Source organism: Trichomycterus rosablanca, chromosome 14 (genome assembly GCF_030014385.1).
Source record: "Trichomycterus rosablanca isolate fTriRos1 chromosome 14, fTriRos1.hap1, whole genome shotgun sequence".
Taxonomy (NCBI): domain Eukaryota; kingdom Metazoa; phylum Chordata; class Actinopteri; order Siluriformes; family Trichomycteridae; genus Trichomycterus; species Trichomycterus rosablanca.
The window spans coordinates 14,976,683-14,989,057 of record NC_086001.1 but is presented as its reverse complement, the minus strand read 5'-3'; the positions used below and the strand labels follow the sequence as shown (position 1 = coordinate 14,989,057).

General features: G+C 40.4%; 1 protein-coding gene across 1 annotated transcript in view; it reads left to right on the top strand.

Annotated features, from left to right (window-relative positions):
* The window catches only part of LOC134326124 (equilibrative nucleoside transporter 2), a 35,748-nt gene extending 24,710 nt beyond the window's left edge, over positions 1–11,038 (top strand). The window contains exons 12-14 of the mRNA XM_063008333.1: positions 2,488–2,573; positions 2,672–2,871; positions 8,864–11,038. Of these exons, the coding sequence (XP_062864403.1) occupies positions 2,488–2,573; positions 2,672–2,871; positions 8,864–8,975 (398 nt within the window). The 3' untranslated portion in view covers positions 8,976–11,038. The remainder of the gene's footprint in view (positions 1–2,487; positions 2,574–2,671; positions 2,872–8,863) is intronic.
* Positions 11,039–12,375: the final 1,337 nt, after the last annotated feature.

The window sequence follows — 12,375 nt, the reverse complement described above, 5'->3', positions numbered from 1 at the left end:
AAAAATAAAAAATAAAAAAGTCTTATGTACAGTAGTATGCACAATTCCAAGACATTGCTGGAGTGGTGTAAAACACAGTGCTATTGTATTCTGGAGCAGTAAGAATGTGGCAGACAAATCAAGGATTTGCCAAGAGAACCCTTACCCTAATCCAGGGTTTATGTTGTTGATGGAAAAAAACACTTAATCCTACATTTCTAAAAAATATGCTTTCTAGTGCCAAATTGAAATGTGAAATGCAATGCACACGTCATTGCTTTTACATAGTAACATGCAGAATACATGCCAAAATGAAAAGCAAAGCTTCTTGTCATTATGTCACTTGACCTACTAAATGAAAAACAATACATAAGGATTTGCATTTCTAAAAACAAAATGCCTTATAAATTTGTGTCAGAATTGTATACACTGAACTGTGAAATTAAATTAAGGTAAAACTTTATTGCTTGTTCTAGAGATTTTGCTTTTCATTTTGGCACATATTCTGCATGTTACGCAGAAGAAATGGATTGTTCTATAACTTGAAAGCTTTGATGTCAATTCAAGTCTGCTTTGAATAAAAATACAAAATCTTCTTATATCACTGTCAAAGTATACTAATAGACCACTGAAGTCGTGCGTCATTCTGTAGTCCTCGTTATGCCCATATTTGGAGACCCGGGTCTAAGTCAGATTTCCTATGGGAAAAATGAACGGGGTTTTCAAAAAATCGACTCTAACGCATCCTGTGCTAAATAAACATGTTCAGAATGCTCTACGTTTTGTCCTGTGTAAATTTTTCTCCGGTACATCACTGTATCCTCTGAATTACGAGGTTTTTAAAGGGTCGTAATACTAATAATGCTACACGAAAGCTAATGCTACTGCACATTAATTAGACGTCACTGAAGTACACCAATCAAATCGACGGAACAAGCGGCCCGTTTTTGTTAAGTACAACCAAAGGCGTAACACCCAACCATCCTTGCTTTCTACTTTAATGTAGCTAACTACTAAAAATATCAACTAAAACTTGTGAATATCACGCCACTGTTACACTGGTGAATCGCGCTGCTTCGTGTGGTTATTTAAGAGGCTTATACAAGAAAAAAAAAGAAAACATTAAGAGGCTTCCAGTTTAGTGACGTCAATTCAGTGTGCAGTAGCGTTAGCTTAGATATAGCAATATTCATATTTTGACTCTTTAACGACTTTATAATTCAGAGGATCCAGTGATAATAGACAGAAGAATCACAATGGATGTCAGCTCATCATCTAAAACTTAATCCCAGCAACACAGAGATGTTGCTTATTCCTGGAGATCAGTCTCCAACCCAGGACCTAGTCATTTCTCTGGATGACTCCCAGATCAGACCATCTGATAAGGTAAGAAGTCTTGGTGCTGTCCTGGATAACCAGCTGACCTTCTCTCCTTATATAGCCAACGTGACAAGATCGTGCCGGTTCCTCCTGTACAACATCAGGAAGATTCGGCCATTTCTCTCCAGGGAAGCTAAGCTCCCTCCTGGCAGGAGCTAAGCTCCCTCCTGGCAGGAGCTCCCATGTCCACTATTAAACCCTTGCAGCTCATTCAAAATGCAGCTGCCCGTCTGGTTTTTAACCAACCTAAACACTGCCACATCACCCCACTGCTGCGTTCTCTTCACTGGCTTCCTGTAGCTGCACGCATCCAGTTTAAAACTCTGATGCTCGCCTACAAAGCCAAAAATGGACCAGTCCCAAGCTACCTTCGTGGTCTAATCAAACCCTGCTCTGTACCTCTCCGAGCCACCAGTCTCGCTCGACTTGAGCCTCCATCCAGGACTAAAGGAAGACAAGCATCAAGGCTCTTCTCTGTTCTAGCGCCCAAGTGGTGGAATGAACTTCCTCTGTCTGTCCGAACATCTGAGTCTCTTGCTGTCTTTAAAAAACGATTAAAAACCACCTTTTTATGAAGCACTTAAGCTGACTTGTACTTATTTACTAACATCTTGTTCCATTCTTTTCCATTTCCAAAAAAAAAAAAAAAAGAAAACTTTGGTTCTAACAGGTTTTAGCAGATTTGTGTTCTTCGACTGTTGTTTACCTAAACTTGAGAAATGAAATGTTCACTTTGGAAGCACTTCTGTAAGTCGCTCTGGATAAGAGTGTCTGCTAAATGCTGAAAATGTAAATGTAAGAATCCCCATAAAACAAAACGTAACAGCTTTGGAAAAATTTTTATGACTACAGGATGCGAGAGAGGCAATTTGTGAAATCTCCATTCATTTTTCCTATTCAAAATTTCTCTTAGACCCGGGTTACCAAATATGGGCAAAAATATGGGCACAACAACATGGCGTGGCCTACAAAATGACGACACGACTTCAGTGGTCTATGCTCTAATGCCCCAGTGGCTAAATGGAAGTGAATTCTCTTGGTAATTTGTTTATGTTTGTGTGGTCACATTGGCAATGTACTTTAAATGCAACTGAACTCTGAACTTTAATCTCCGTCTCTCATTCTCAGAGTCATATTTTATTCCTGTGTGTTGTTTCCTGATCTTTAATCTGATGGATTGGTCCGGCAGAACAGTCACATCCATCGTACGATGGGTGAGTGAGCAATAGTGGTTGTTGATTTTTTTGCCAACGCCAGTGTAATTCTAACATTTATTAAAAAAAAACAATCCTTTTTGTTTTTGGTTTCTCAGCCCTCTAAGGAGAGTAAATGGTTTCCAGTGCTAGTGGTCTCTCGTGTGATCTTTATTCCTCTTCTGATGCTGTGCAATGTGCAAAATCGGCGGTTTCTTCCTGTGCTCTTTTCCCACGACCTGGCATTCGTCGTCATCATGATGCTGTTCTCCTTCTCCAGTGGTTACTGTGTCTGTCTGTCCATGTCCTACGCTCCACAGTACGTACCAGCATATTTACAACATTTTTTTTTTTTTCATATTTTTATCCCTTTGTTATTCAACATTTTCTTTCCATTTTTCCTTAACATTTATTTGTTTATCTGCAATTTTTTTCATACATTTTTTTTTACTTTATTTGGGCTTTTTTTAATTAATTTATAAATTAATTTATGAATTTATTTTGCTTATTCGTTTATTTTCTTTCTACCCTCTCTTTTTCCAAATATATTTCCAGTATTTATTTATTTATTATCTAGTTTTCCTGTCTGATCTTTTTTATTGTTTTATTTATATATATATATATATATATATATATATATATACAGTGTATCACAAAAGTGAGTACACCCCTCACATTTCTGCAAATATTTCATTATATCTTTTCATGGGACAACACTATAGACATGAAACTTGGATATAACTTAGAGTAGTCAGTGTACAGCTTGTATAGCAGTGTAGATTTACTGTCTTCTGAAAATAACTCAACACACAGCCATTAATGTCTAAATAGCTGGCAACATAAGTGAGTACACCCCACAGTGAACATGTCCAAATTGTGCCTAAATGTGTCGTTGTCCCTCCCTGGTGTCATGTGTCAAGGTCCCAGGTGTAAATGGGGAGCAGGGCTGTTAAATTTGGTGTTTTTGGTACAATTCTCTCATACTGGCCACTGGATAGTCAACATGGCACCTCATGGCAAAGAACTCTCTGAGGATGTGAGAAATAGAATTGTTGCTCTCCACAAAGATGGCCTGGGCTATAAAAAGATTGCTAACACCCTGAAACTGAGCTACAGCATGGTGGCCAAGGTCATACAGCGGTTTTCCAGGACAGGTTCCACTCGGAACAGGCTTCGCCAGGGTCGACCAAAGAAGTTGAGTCCACGTGTTCGGCGTCATATCCAGAGGTTGGCTTTAAAAAATAGACACATGAGTGCTGCCAGCATTGCTGCAGAGGTTGAAGACGTGGGAGGTCAGCCTGTCAGTGCTCAGACCATACGCCGCACACTGCATCAACTCGGTCTGCATGGTCGTCATCCCAGAAGGAAGCTGACGCACAAGAAAGCCCGCAAACAGTTTGCTGAAGACAAGCAGTCCAAGAACATGGATTACTGGAATGCCCTGTGGTCTGACGAGACCAAGATAAACTTGTTTGGCTCAGATGGTGTCCAGCATGTGTGGCGGCACCCTGGTGAGAAGTACCAAGACAACTGTATCTTGCCTACAGTCAAGCATGTTGGTGGTAGCATCATGGTCTTGGGCTGCATGAGTGTTGCTGGCACTGGGGAGCTGCAGTTCATTGAGGGAAACATGAATTCCAACATGTACTGTGACATTCTGAAACAGAGCATGATCCCCTCCCTTCGAAAACTGGGACTCATGGCAGTTTTCCAACAGGATAACGACCCCAAACACAACCTCCAAGATGACAACTGCCTTGCTGAGGAAGCTGAAGGTAAAGGTGATGGACTAAACCCAATTGAGCACCTGTGGCACATCCTCAAGTGGAAGGTGGAGGAGTTCAAGGTGTCTAACATCCACCAGCTCCGTGATGTCATCATGGAGGAGTGGAAGAGGATTCCAGTAGCAACCTGTGCAGCTCTGGTGAATTCCATGCCCAGGAGGGTTAAGGCAGTGCTGGATAATAATGGTGGTCACACAAAATATTGACACTTTGGGCACAATTTGGACATGTTCACTGTGGGGTGTACTCACTTATGTTGCCAGCCATTTAGACATTAATGACTGTGTGTTGAGTTATTTTCAGAAGACAGTAAATCTACACTGCTATACAAGTTGTACACTGACTACTCTAAGTTATATCCAAGTTTTATTTCTATAGTGTTGTCCCATGAAAAGATATAATAAAATATTTGCAGAAATGTGAGGAGTGTACTCACTTTTGTGATACACTGTATATACAGTGTATCACAAAAGTGAGTACACCCCTCACATTTCTGCAGATATTTAAGTATATCTTTTCATGGGACAACACTGACAAAATGACACTTTGACACAATGAAAAGTAGTCTGTGTGCAGCTTATATAACAGTGTCAATTTATTCTTCCCTCAAAATAACTCAATATACAGCCATTAATGTCTAAACCACCGGCAACAAAAGTGAGTACACCCCTAAGAGACTACACCCCTAAATGTCCAAATTGAGCACTGCTTGTCATTTTCCCTCCAAAATGTCATGTGACTCGTTAGTGTTACTAGGTCTCAGGTGTGCATAGGGAGCAGGTGTGTTCAATTTAGTAGTACAGCTCTCACACTCTCTCATACTGGTCACTGAAAGTTCCAACATGGCACCTCATGGCAAAGAACTCTCTGAGGATCTTAAAAGACGAATTGTTGCGCTACATGAAGATGGCCAAGGCTACAAGAAGATTGCCAACACCCTGAAACTAAGCTGCAGCACAGTGGCCAAGATCATCCAGCGTTTTAAAAGAGCAGGGTCCACTCAGAACAGACCTCGCGTTGGTCGTCCAAAGAAGCTGAGTGCACGTGCTCAGCGTCACATCCAACTGCTGTCTTTGAAAGATAGGCGCAGGAGTGCTGTCAGCATTGCTGCAGAGATTGAAAAGGTGGGGGGTCAGCCTGTCAGTGCTTGGACCATACGCCGCACACTACATCAAATTGGTCTGCATGGCTGTCACCCCAGAAGGAAGCCTCTTCTGAAGTCTCTACACAAGAAAGCCCGCAAACAGTTTGCTGAAGACATGTCAACAAAGTACATGGATTACTGGAACCATGTCCTATGGTCTGATGAGACCAAGATTAATTTACACTGTTATATAAGCTGCACACAGACTACTTTTCATTGTGTCAAAGTGTCATTTTGTCAGTGTTGTCCCATGAAAAGATATACTTAAATATCTGCAGAAATGTGAGGGGTGTACTCACTTTTGTGATACACTGTATATACAGTGTATCACAAAAGTGAGTACACCCCTCACATTTCTGCAAATATTTTATTATATCTTTTCATGGGAAAACACTATAGACATGAAACTTGGATATAACTTAGAGTAGTCAGTGTACAACTTGTATAGCAGTGTAGATTTACTGTCTTCTGAAAATAACTCAACACACAGCCATTAATGTGTAAATGGCTGGCAACATAAGTGAGTACACCCCACAGTGAACATGTCCAAATTGTGCCCAAAGTGTCAATATTTTGTGTGACCACCATTATTATCCAGCACTGCCTTAACCGTCCTGGGCATGGAATTCACCAGAGCTGCACAGGTTGCTACTGGAATCCTCTTCCACTCCTCCATGATGACATCACGGAGCTGGTGGATGTTAGACACCTTAAACTCCTTCACCTTCCACTTGAGGATGCGCCACAGGTGCTCAATTGGGTTTAGTCCATCACCTTTACCTTCAGCTTCCTCAGCAAGGCAGTTGTCATCTTGGAGGTTGTGTTTGGGGTCGTTATCCTATTGGAAAACTGCCATGAGGCCGAGTTTTTGAAGGGAGGGGATCATGCTCTGTTATAGAATGTCACAGTACATGTTGGAATTCATGTTTCCCTCAATTAACTGCAGCTCCCCAGTGCCAGCAACACTCATGCAGCCCAAGACCATGATGCTACCACCACCATGCTTGACTGTAGGCAAGATACAGTTGTCTTGGTACTTCTCACCAGGGCGCCGCCACACATGCTGGACACCATCTGAGCCAAACAAGTTTATCTTGGTCTCGTCAGACCACAGGGCATTCCAGTAATCCATGTTCTTGGACTGCTTGTCTTCAGCAAACTGTTTGCGGGCTTTCTTGTGCGTCAGCTTCCTTCTGGGATGACGACAATGCAGGCCGAGTTGATGCAGTGTGCGGCGTATGGTCTGAGCACTGACAGGCTGACCTCCCACGTCTTCAACCTCTGCAGCAATGCTGGCAGCACTCATGTGTCTATTTTTTAAAGCCAACCTCTGGATATGACGCCGAACACGTGGACTCAACTTCTTTGGTCAACCCTGGCGAAGCCTGTTCCGAGTGGAACCTGTCCTGGAAAACCGCTGTATGACCTTGGCCACCATGCTGTAGCTCAGTTTCAGGGTGTTAGCAATCTTCTTATAGCCCAGGCCATCTTTGTGGAGAGCAACAATACTATTTCTCACATCCTCAGAGAGTTCTTTGCCATGAGGTGCCATGTTGAATATCCAGTGGCCAGTATGAGAGAATTGTACCCAAAACACCAAATTTAACAGCCCTGCTCCCCATTTACACCTGGGACCTTGACACATGACACCAGGGAGGGACAACGACACATTTGGGCACAATTTGGACATGTTCACTGTGGGGTGTACTCACTTATGTTGCCAGCTATTTAGACATTAATGGCTGTGTGTTGAGTTATTTTCAGAAGACAGTAAATCTACACTGCTATACAAGCTGTATACTGACTACTCTAAGTTATATCCAAGTTTCATGTCTATAGTGTTGTCCCATGAAAAGATATAATGAAATATTTGCAGAAATGTGAGGGGTGTACTCACTTTTGTGATACACTGTATATACAGGGGTTGGACAAAATAACTGAAACACCTGGTTTTAGACCACAATAATTTATTAGTATGGTGTAGGGCCTCCTTTTGCGGCCAATACAGCGTCAATTCGTCTTGGAAATGACATATACAAGTCCTGCACAGTGGTCAGAGGGATTTTAAGCCATTCTTCTTGCAGGATAGTGGCCAGGTCACTACGTGATGCTGGTGGAGGAAAACGTTTCCTGACTCGCTTCTCCAAAACACCCCAAAGTGGCTCAATAATATTTAGATCTGGTGACTGTGCAGGCCATGGGAGATGTTCAACTTCACTTTCATGTTCATCAAACCAATCTTTCACCAGTCTTGCTGTGTGTATTGGTGCATTGTCATCCTGATACACGGCACCGCCATTGGATGCACATGGTCCTCCAGAATGGTTCGGTAGTCCTTGGCAGTGACGCACCCATCTAGCACAAGTATTGGGCCAAGGGAATGCCATGATATGGCAGCCCAAACCATCACTGATCCACCCCCATGCTTCACTCTGGGCATGCAACAGTCTGGGTGGTACGCTTCTTTGGGGCTTCTCCACACCGTAACTCTCCCGGATGTGGGGAAAACAGTAAAGGTGGACTCATCAGAGAACAATACATGTTTCACATTGTCCACAGCCCAAGATTTGCGCTCCTTGCACCATTGAAACCGACGTTTGGCATTGGCACGAGTGACCAAAGGTTTGGCTATAGCAGCCCGGCCGTGTATATTGACCCTGTGGAGCTCCCGACGGACAGTTCTGGTGGAAACAGGAGAGTCGAGGTGCACATTTAATTCTGCCGTGATTTGGGCAGCCGTGGTTTTATGTTTTTTGGATACAATCCGGGTTAGCACCCGAACATCCCTTTCAGACAGCTTCCTCTTGCGTCCACAGTTAATCCTGTTGGATGTGGTTTGTCCTTCTTGGTGGTATGCTGACATTACCCTGGATACCGTGGCTCTTGATACATCACAAAGACTTGCTGTCTTGGTCACAGATGCGCCAGCAAGACGTGCACCAACAATTTGTCCTCTTTTGAACTCTGGTATGTCACCCATAATGTTGTGTGCATTGCAATATTTTGAGCAAAACTGTGCTCTTACCCTGCTAATTGAACCTTCACACTCTGCTCTTACTGGTGCAATGTGCAATTAATGAAGATTGGCCACCAGACTGGTCCAATTTAGCCATGAAACCTCCCACACTAAAATGACAGGTGTTTCAGTTATTTTGTCCAACCCCTGTATATATGAAAAAAGCTGTATATATATTTGTTTCAGATTTTTTCCTTTTTTCATATTTATATTGTTTTTACTTTTAAATATTGTACTCTCACATTCTCTCATTCATTTATAAGTGAACAATATATTATTTCTGCAGTGCTGCACATACCTAAATGGCCAGTTTCCTTTTTCTTTTTTCCTATCTCACATAATGTTTGTTCTTTACCATCTCTTTCAGGCTGGTGTCACCTAAAGATGCAGAGACAGCCGGAGCCCTGATGACCTTCTTTCTCTCACTGGGTCTTTCTCTGGGTGCCGCCTTGTCTTTTTTGCTACGCTTTATCATCTAATGTTACACACAGTTCTCTGACTACTCACATACATGTGAGTCAACCATTGATTCAAGCATCCTCTTCCGCTGAATAATCCATCAAGTGGATCATCTGGTTGTCATCCTGTTCAGGAATAAAAAGGATAATAAAAGGAACAAACACAGACCATTTTTGACTTCTAAAGATTTATTTTTTCAACTTATATTATTAAACAGCACACAGTGTTATGATAAAGGACTTTGGGATGTATCTGATTAGGGGCTCACACACCAAGCCGACTGTCACTACGAGATTCCATCAGCTTTAGTTAAAATTTGTTCTTAGATGAAATTGAGGTGTTGGTTTTGGTTGGAGCTAATTTCCTAGTGTTGGTTTTGGTTGGAGCTAATTTCCTAGTGTTGGTTTTGGTTGGAGCTAATTTCCTAGTGTTGGTTTTGGTTGGAGCTAGATTTATAGTGCTGGTTTTGGTTAGAGCTAGTTTCCTAGTGTTGGTTTTGGTTAGAGCTAGTTTCCTAGTGTTGGTTTTGGTTGGAGCTAGATTTATAGTGCTGCTTTTGCTTGGAGGTTGTTGTGGGAATTCAAAATAACCCTTAAAGATTGACACAGACAACCGGGATAATGATAAAAGCAAATAATCAATTTATTACTCAGCTGAGGGCCAATCTCAATGCAAACGCACACATGCCTTTACAGGAGAGAAAGGGCGACTCTGTCTGCCCTATCACAGTATTTATACCCCGTTTACTGCCCCTTCAGGCTAACTCTTCTCAGCAACCCAGCTCAAGGTCAACCTTCCACACTAAACTTGTTTATCATCCTACAAGAATAGTCAGTTTGTTCGAAACATGGCGTACTTCCACAAGAATGCACCAGTATCAAAACTACGCGTGCACCCCCGCACACACAGTACTGACACCCATGCATTCCCACGGAAGCAAGAAGCCCATGCCAAGGTCAACATATCTCTGGACCTAAGAAACCTTTCAAAAGTCTCTTCTACCTCTGCTAATTAAACTAAGAAAGCAGAAACTTATGAGTTTAATGCAAATAACTAATAAAATATAAAATTTCCATTCACAAGGTAGATTTATAGTGCTGCTTTTGCTTGCAGGTAGATTTATAGTGCTGCTTTTGCTTGCAGGTAGATTTATAGTGCTGCTTTTGCTTGCAGGTAGATTTATAGTGCTGCTTTTGCTTGGAGCTAGTTTTATAGTGCTGGTATTGGCTGGAGCTAAATTTATAATGTTGGTTTTGGTTGGAGTTAATTTTACAGTGTTAGTTTTGGTTGGAGCTAGTTTTTTTATTTTTATGTTTTTTTTTCCCTTAGCTGGAGGTAGTTTTTAATATTAACCTGAGTTGGAGCTAGTTCTTTATTGTTGGTCTTATTTTGTAGAGTTTTGAGTGTAAAGTGTTTTTGCTATTTGGGACTTGTGTGTAGCTGCTAATTTAATGCTGGCCCTGCTGTTAGGTATTATTTAGTTATTCAGGGCTGACCTTGGTCAGAGACAGTTTTGGTATTGTTTTGGCTTGGTAATCAATGTCAACTATATGTGGGGGCCTTAATGAAAAAGTCCAGTTTTGGTAACCTGAATTATCAGTATTTGAACTGCATAGCAATAACACTTTTTATTTTATTTATTTGTACTTTAAGAATGGGGGCCTCTATGGATGTTTGTTAATTTTGTCTTTTTCATGTAAACAGAAAAACAAATGTCTGCTAGTGGTTTCAAGGCCAGTTGTGAAATAGGCGTAAAGCTGTTAAAAAAAGGGACGAAAATTCTTATCTTGAACTTTTATTATTTTTGCTTAGGCAGCCATAAATGGACATTTCTTATTGTGGGACACAAGAATGTTTACCACTGTGTTACATCAGTATATATTTACAAAAATAGTTTTTAGCTGGAACATTAAATGCTTTTTTTTTTTTTTTTATTAAATACATGTTTAAAAAGGGATGACTTTCTGTCATTTTTGATGTAATTTAAATTAATTACGACAAAAAACATGACAACCAATTGCATTTATACATATTGTGTAAAGAAAGAACACTTTTGTTTTATTAAAGAATGAAGTTGATATAATTAAGATGATACTGTGTGTTAATGCACGTTGTGTTATTTTTTTTTCTGTCATAGTTCTTAACCAGCCCATTTTTTAAAGCCAGTCTTTTATGAAAGATTAAATCAGAAGCTTAAGTTAAACCTGCCTGGAAGGTCACAGATGTGGTTACCTGGATTAGCCCAGTTCACGTGTTCAAGGCAGTTTATAAGGCAGAATATAAGGGAGTGATGATTTTCTCTTTTCAATGCCTGTTTCCATGGTAACCCTTAAAACTACTAAGCAACTCGACTGGAATTAGCATGTACTGATGTAGCATAGCATTGGAATTAGCACAGAATGTTCTAGAAGTTCTCAGATGTTCTAAAAATCAGATGTTTAGAGCTTGCTGTATTTAGGGGTCGCCACAGCAGGTCATTCCAGTCTGCATACCAAACTGTTTTTACGTCGGATGCCTTCTTGACGCAACCCTTTTATTTTTAGCCGGGTTCAGGAATGTCTCTGAGAGCACACTGACAAGTGCACGTCCCTGTTATACATTAATGAAAAATAAAATATGGAAAGATAGTTCTGAAGTAAAAGAGAAGCTGATATAAAATATGGAAAATATATAAGAAAATACATGATATAAAGAAAACCTTTGTAGCCTTTCAATGCACAGTACTAACACTTTTCTATTAATGAGCATTTATGCTGTTAAAGATGGACTCAAACTAATTAATAAAAATGTGTCCAGACCTTGGTTGTTAAAGGTTGTTAAATTAACCAAGACTGGTTCACAGATCTTTATCATTTGTGTTTTATTATTGACCTTTGTTTTAAAATAATTGTAATAATTCCATTAGTGTAGTACAGTGGCTTAGTGGGTAGCACTGTTGCTTTAAAGCAAGCAGGTCCTGGGTTTAATTCTCTTGTGGAGCGGTCCGGGTCCTTTCTGTGTGGAGTTTGCATGTTCTTTCCAAGTCTGTGTGAGTTTCCTCCGGGAGCTCCGGTTTCCTCCCACAGTCCAAAGACATGCAAGTTAAACCTGTAACTACCTGTCCTGTCATGAATGTAAGTGTAAAATACTTTCAAAAAAATCTATTAATATTTTCTATCTTTTATGATGTTATTAGGGACTATACATTTTGCATTTGCTCATTAATGTATTTATTTTTTATTATTGTTTTATATTTTTGATTTTTATTGTTCAAACTTGAAAATACAAGTGTTGTGTAATGCAGCTTGATTTCTAAATTCAATTACATTTTCATGTAATAATGCATTTTAAATACTAATGCAGATTATTAAATTGAATACCGACTAAGCAGGATTAGTGACTTTAAACAAGGTAAAATGAATAATTTTGGAATTGGAGTGC